The sequence below is a fragment of the Gymnoscopelus microlampas genome (assembly GCF_963454915.1).
Source record: "Gymnoscopelus microlampas genome assembly, chromosome: 2".
In the NCBI taxonomy this organism is placed as follows: Eukaryota; Metazoa; Chordata; class Actinopteri; order Myctophiformes; family Myctophidae; genus Gymnoscopelus; species Gymnoscopelus microlampas.
Genome location: NC_139939.1, coordinates 59,535,503 through 59,543,105, shown reverse-complemented (window position 1 = coordinate 59,543,105; position 7,603 = coordinate 59,535,503). Strand labels below are relative to the sequence as shown.

The 7,603-nt window shown below is 41.3% G+C and overlaps 1 protein-coding gene across 1 annotated transcript in view; it reads right to left on the bottom strand.

Moving 5' to 3' along the window:
* Positions 1–7,337, bottom strand: part of LOC311056069 (voltage-dependent T-type calcium channel subunit alpha-1H-like) — a gene marked incomplete at its 3' end in the record, with an annotated part of 190,479 nt that extends 183,142 nt beyond the window's left edge. The window contains exon 1 of the mRNA XM_084072438.1: positions 7,284–7,337. Coding sequence (XP_083928564.1) covers positions 7,284–7,322 — 39 coding nt within the window. The 5' untranslated portion in view covers positions 7,323–7,337. The remainder of the gene's footprint in view (positions 1–7,283) is intronic.
* Positions 7,338–7,603: the final 266 nt, after the last annotated feature.

Below are 7,603 nucleotides of genomic sequence, written 5' to 3'. Positions count from 1 at the left end.
TGTGTGTGTGTGTGTGTGTGTGTGTGTGTGTGTGTGTGTGTGTGTGTGTGTGTGTGTGTGTGTGTGTGTGTGTGTGTGTGTGTGTGTGTAGGGTCTGTTATGACTGTGATGATGATGTCATTTACTGACTCAGATGCCCTACACATGAACCCGTACATAAAGTTACGTATAGAACAGAGCAGGTGTACAGAGACTAATAACGAAAATCTTCTGGTTTTAATGGAGGAAGTGTCATCTAGGAAGCATTTACATGAATTATTTATGGGAGATTTTAATTTGCCAAATATAGATTGGAATTTGCTCGATGCAAAGGGAGATGGAGCTACATTAGACAATAGGTTTTTGGACTGTGTTCAGAAGGCATTGTTGTTTCAACATGTTCTGGAACCAACAAGGTGGAGAGGGTGTGACACACCACATGTGTTGGATCTTATATTCACAAATGAGGAAAATTTGGTTGAGGATGTTCAATATCTAGGCCCATAAGGTAAAAGCGATCACTGTGTTTTGCTGTTTAAGGTCATATGTTGTACAAAAATTAGGAAAAAAATTACAATAAGGGGAATTTTGAGGCAGCAATTAGCGAATTGGAAATATTTGATTGGAAAAAATATTTCTCTGACTATGATGTAGACAATAAATGGAGATTATTAAAGTTGAAGTTGAAAGAAACAGAGGATAAATATGTGCCAAATATCAAGAGCAGGCCTTTGAATAGGAAGCACAACTTTCCCTTAGACACTATTACAACAACAAAAATTAAGGAAAAAAACTCTCTGCAAGAAAGGCTATAAAAAGTAAAGACCCAGAGGTACAAAAAGAATATCGGAGAGTTAGAAATTGTGTGAGATCGAGAACTCGGAATTTAAGAAATCTATATGAAGAAGACTTAGCAAGACGATCTAAACACAAACCAAAAGTTATTTGGGATTACATTAATAAGAGGACAAAAAATAAAACAGCAGTAGGAGATCTATATGTTAACCAGGAAAACAAGAACTCCCCCAAAACAGAGAAGGACTCGGAAAAAGCTGAAATACTCTCAGATTATTTTAGCAGTGTATTTGTGAATGAACCTGAAGGGCATGTGATACCTGACCTGCCAAGAGTGGAAGTTCAGCACACAGAATGTCTTATAATAACCACTGAGGACACAAAAAAACTGCTACAGAGCATGAACATTTACAAATCTCCAGGGCCTGATGCAATACATCCTAGGATTGTAAAGGAATTAGCTAGTGTGATTGCTGAACCAGTAACAATGCTATTTAATAACACTTTGGAGGAAGCAACTGTACCTTGTGGTTGGAAAGAGGCACAAATCAGTGCAATTTTCAAGAAAGGAAGTAAGGCAATAGCAGGGAACTACAGACCTGTTAGTCTGACATCTGTGTTATGTAAAACAATGGAAAAATTAATTAGGGCATACATTGTAGATCATATGAAGTCCAATAAGCTCTTAAGGAACAAACAGTATGGTTTTATATCTGGAAGATCGACCACACTCCAACTTCTCACGGTTCTTGATAAATGGTCAGCAGCTTTAGATAGAGGAGAGTCAGTTGATTGCATATATATGGACTTCAAAAAGCTTTTGATAAAGTTCCCCATAAGAGATTAATATCAAAATTAAGGTCCTACTGCATAGATGACAGAGTTATCAGTTGGATACAAGATGTTCTTAGTAACAGGAAACAGCAGGTGGTGGTTAATGGAGCCACTTCAGATTGGAAGGCAGTGACCTCTGGAGTCCCACAGGGATCCGTATTAGGCCCTGTGCTTTTTGTTATTTACATAAATGATTTACCAAGTGTGATACAATCTGATGCTTACCTTTTTGCGGATGACACGAAAATATTTAGAATTATTACCAAGGACACTGACATAGCTCAACTTCAAGCAGATCTCCAGAGTACTAGCAACTGGTGTGATAGGTGGCTATTGAAATTAAATCTAGACAAATGTAAACAATTACACATTGGGAAAACAAGTGCCAGCTTGGCCAACTATACAGTTGGAGATTTGGTGATTCATCAAATAGAGGAAGAAAAGGACATAGGAGTTGTCGTTGACAATTCATTAGAATTTCAAACACACATCTCTGAAAAAGTAAAAAAAAAGCTAATTCCATGTTGGCGATAATCAGAAGAACTTTTTTAAATTTACGCAAATAATTATTTATACCATTTATACAAATCCTTGGTGAGGTCTCATCTTGAATTTGCAAGCTCAGTCTGGTGTCCTTACAAAATCAAATATATAGAGAAAATTGAGAAGGTTCAGAGAAGGGCTACGAAATTAATTCCAGGCCTGAAAGAAATGTCATATGAAGGAAGGTGAAGGGTAATACATTGTTAATTGTGAATGTCGCAATTTGAAAATAAATATTTATATTGTGTTGAGTCTGGCGTAGAGGATTGCATCCTGTGCCAGAAAATGTTCAATAAATTTCAATAAATATACACTATGCCACTATGTATAATAATATGCACAAAATATACAGTACACTAACAATACATTGTTTAATAAGCACAAAATATACAGTATGCCAACCATATATAATATGCAAATATTATACTGTAAGCATAAAATATACAGTATGCCAACAATGTATAAATTATGTAAACATTATACAATAAAATATACAGTATGAAGCCAACAACGTACAGTACGCCAACAGTATGTAAAAAAGCACATTGTTGCCAAGAGACCAGCAACGTGACAACATGAATCAGAGCCTTCAACCAGAAGATGTCACCATGTATTACTATGAGAGAGAGAGAGAGAGAGAGAGAGAGAGAGAGAGAGAGAGAGACCATGTATTACTATGAGAGAGAGAGAGAGAGAGAGAGAGAGAGGGAGAGAGAGATAGAGAGAGAGAGCAGAGACCCAACCGGAGGCAGAGCCACTTCTATCTATTAATTAACCCTTTAAGACCGGGAACGCATCTGTGTGTCATTTTTAGAGTCCTTTGGCTAATAAAAAATATTTTATATATATATATATATATTTTTTTTTTTAAATGTGTGCAAATCTTTCAATATATATATTTTTTACAGCGAACATTTGTGAAATATGTTGTTCCAGGGACCTCCCAGAAGCAAAAATTTGAGTTACAAATGTTCGCTTTAAAAAAATATGTATTCAAAGATTTGCAAAAATGTTCATAATTTTCCTAAAATTGCAGACATACAAGCTCATAGCGCGGCACTCGGTGCCGCGCTATGAGCTTGTAGATCTGCTATTTTTGAATAGCCAAATAAATCTAAAATCACAGAGATGCATTCCCGGATTGAATGGGTTAATTTAATAAACGATCATAAAGGGGGGGGTGGGGGTTGGGGGGGGGCTCAGTGGGATGCGGGCCAGAGCAGCGGGCCAGCATCCAGGAGCCTCCAGTGACCGACAGAAAGGTCAGACACAGAGAAACAGCCAAAAGGAGATGGAACTCAGCGGAGAAAAAAATAAAAAGCCCAGGAAATGATCCAACGGGAAGGAAAGGGCCATTACATGCAGGGAGCAGAGATGAAATCATCAGGGTTATGTTTTATTGAGACACCTCTGTGTGTACAGACAAGACGGCTCTATTCTGGGCAAAACTAAAGCCGCACGTGTTGTTGCCCATTATTACCTGTGAATCTCTGCCCATTACCCTGTGAAATACGGACAAGGGAGCTGGCGCTGTCCCTAAAACCAGGGGTCTTCAACGTTTTCAGGCCAAGGACCCCCTGGCTGAGAGAGAGATGAAGCAGGGACCCCCTCCTCTATATTGTATTGAATTGTGTTTCAGATTAAAGTTTTTTTTTAACTTAGTCTGCTCTTTTTTCCCTCTACACCTATAGCCTCTTTGCCAAAAATAGCAGATCTACAAGCTCTCAACGCCTTGAGAGAGAGAGAGAGCTTGTAAATCTGCTATTTTTGGCTAAAGTTCACCTCAGAAAAGGGATGGGGGTTCAAGTGGTTATGGAAAAAAAAAAAATCATATCACACAAAGATTTGGCGGACCCCCTTTAGCAACTCTGAGGACCCCCTAGGGGTCCCGGACCCCCTGTTGAAGACCCCTGCCCTAAACGCTATTCTGCACCTTGCTATACCCGCTCTGCATTATGCCCACTACGTTATTTGCGCATGGAGGTGTGGCCGTGGGAATGTTGTTGCCAGTGGCGCAGACACACCTTTTTCCGCATGGGTTTTCAGATCAAAAGGGCCCCCCGGGACCGTTTTGTCAACGAGGGGTGGGAAAAAAAGGGGCGTGAAAAAAATAAAAAAGCTCCACCGTTTCACCGTTTTAGCGTTCCTTCAGCAGCCACTGCTTCTAAACTTTCACTTTCTCCACGCTGTTTGGTGCTAAGAGGAACCCTATGTAAACCCTATGTAAGCTACGCCACTGGTTGTTGCTATATCCCCAAAATTGCTATTCTGCCCACACACCTTTGGGAAAGGGTTGGGGAAAGTGCACAGTGGATTCTAAAACCACCCGCAATGCCAACTTGGTTTGTAGAACGCACAGCAGGCTGCAATGCATTCCTGGAGACGGCCAGGACGCACAGCACCTCTCTCTACTAGGTTGTTACTGTCAACAAATCTATGTGATTCTAATGGTCCTATAATCAGCAGAAGGGAGGGTGTCCATTCCTTGAGTCAATTGTGTTTATATAAGATGCTAGTCTCCTCAAATAAGACAATTTGTGCATCGCACAATGCAATGCTCTCCAAATTAAACACGTCAGTTTTATTCATCGATTACACAGGAAATAATGAACTGATTACAAATATATAACATTCTCTCTAATCAGTAACATGTAGGTGATACTTATGTCTATCAAATGTGGTTTTATTGAAAGGCAATCAAAGGCCAGATCACTGTGTGTTGCTGCACACAGGAGCTGTGTTGCCAGAATGTGCAAGAGAAATAAGCAACCAGGTCTATGAAAACAAGCCCAAAAGAAGCAACTAATAGGCCACATGAGCAAACCTATATATGTCGGCCATTAAACAATGTGCATATTTATATATGTTGGCTATTTGAAAATAGCCGATCTACAAGCTCAAAACCGTTATTATTATTATATATACCATTATTTACAAGCAACTTCAGAAAAACAAGCCCAATGTGGCTTATAATAATCAGACAAGGCAACAGTGCAGACAGGGAGATAGGAGAGCGTATATTGGATTGGGGATGATGGGTAGTGCAGTCTTCTCTTAAAGGTAATGGCTTCTGGCACGGTGATTGGTTTTATCATTGTAAGGCCCAAACCACACCTATATATGCATAATGTAACAGGTAACGCAGGTGTTTTATATCAAAACGTTTTGATCCAGGGACCCCCAGAAGCAAAGATTTGAGTTACAAATGTTTGCTTTAAAATATATATATTTAAAGATTTGCACACATTTTCAAGATTTGTCTAAAATAGCAGATCTACAAGCTATTTTTGAATAGCCAAATAAATCTTAAAATGACAAAGACACAGTCAATGAATTGAAGGAGTTAAATGAATTGGTCTAAAGACAGGACATGGTGACAGCTGAGTAGGACTGACTGACAGGACAGAGAGAGAGAGAGAGAGAGAGAGAGAGAGAGAGAGAGAGAGAGAGAGAGAGAGAGAGAGAGAGAGAGAGAGAGAGAGAGAGAGAGAGAGAGAGAGAGAGAGAGAGAGAGAGAGAGAGAGAGAGAGAGAGAGAGAGAGAGAGAGAGAGAGAGAGAGAGAGAGAGAGAGAGAGAGAGAGAGAGAGAGAGAGAGAGAGAGAGAGAGAGAGAGAGAGAGAGAGAGAGAGAGAGAGAGAGAGAGAGAGAGAGAGACAATACCAAGAAGGTAAAGAACTGACTTGTGTCCTTGGGGGAGAAGCTTCTCTCAAACAGTTAAGTGGAGGAGAGTAACTAAGTAACTAAGTACTGAAGTACTTGTATTTTTACTTCACTGGAGTATTTCAAAATTGTCAATTCTTGTATTTCTACTCCACTGAATCTCAGAGGCACGTCTCATGGACCTTGATATGAAAAAGGTTGAAAAGCAGTGTAATAATAAAGTACAGTTATTGACACATGGACAGAGGCTGGGCCCAGGTCTCTGGACTGATATTTCTTCACTTTTTTTCTCTCAAAATAGTCAATTATTTTTTCCCCCTTTTCACAGTACGACACGCAGCCCTGTGTGCGTGTGTGTGTGTGTGTGTGTGTGTGTGTGTGTGTGTGTGTGTGTGTGTGTGTGTGTGTGTGTGTGTGTGTGTGTGTGTGTGTGTGTGTGTGTGTGTGTGCGTGCGTGTATATATGTGTGTGTGTGTGTGTGTGTGTGTGTGTGTGTGTGTGTGTGTGTGTGTGTGTGTGTGTGTGTGTGTGTGTGTGTGTGTGTGTGTGTGTGTGTGTGTCCTGGGCATGACATTAAACTGCCCCGTTGTAACTACCATGGTCAATGTAGTAGGTACAGTGGCTGTAGCTTGCATACAGTACAAGGCGGCACAGTGTGTCCGTCCTCTGTCAGAATAGCAGTGGATGGACTTCCAGGCCCATGAGAACAACTAGAGAGAGAGCTTTAACAACAAGCAGAGCAGTGTAAGACTAAAAACTGTGTTTATGTGGTCCAGCCTATAGGACACACATACCCACAGATTGGTTGTTGGAGGGTTTCAACAACTCGGGATGCCCAAAGAAGAGGCAGAAAGACTGGTTAAAGTATTGTTCTGTCTCTGCTGCAGCCATGTATGGCAGTGGTTCTCAACCAGCGGTCCGGGGACCACCAGTGGTCCTTGACGGGGGTTCCAGGGGGTCCCCAGACAAATTAATATTTAGGAACCAAATTGACCCTTGTGTGTCTGTAACTCTGAGAGTGTACAAATGGAACCAAATGGACCCGTTAGGGTCCATTTGGTTCCATTTGTACACTCTCAGAGTTACATTAACACTGACGATGATACTACAGTGTAGATTGGGACCCCCAAAAAAATCAAAATGGTTGAGTCCCTGGCATATCTTTTCAAATGGGGGTCCCTGGGCTAATATGTGTCAATTTGGGGGTCCTTGACGCGAAAAAGGTTGAAAAGCACTGATGTATGGCAAAGCCACCACTACTTTTGCCCTTGGAGTGCTGAGTGACACGTGTGTTGTATCATGAGGACATAATTATATCCATGAGTTTATGAATGTAACCTTTACTGACCATAAAATATTTGTGTCCCTGTGTGTGTGTGTGTGCGTGTGCGTGTGCGTGTGCGTGTGCGTGTGCGTGCGCGTGCGTGTGCGTGTGCGTGTGCGTGTGCGTGTGCGTGTGTGTGTGTGTTACCTGCAGGATGGAGGGGGTGTGGTCACAGGGCTGGAACATCCCCAGGGTCACACAGTTCAGCAGGATGGCCAGGATACTGACACGCTCAAACCATGTGGAGGTCAAAGGTTAAGGGTCGTCACCATGGTAACAGACGTAAACAACATGACATACAGTAGTGTATGAGACACAATCAATTCTGCTCCTTTATCTAGATCTGTCATTACGCACACACACACACACACACACACACACACACACACACACACACACACACACACGTGTCATCAAGACTGGAACAGGTTTTATCACCGTGGCACGGTGAACGACGGAGGAAATGC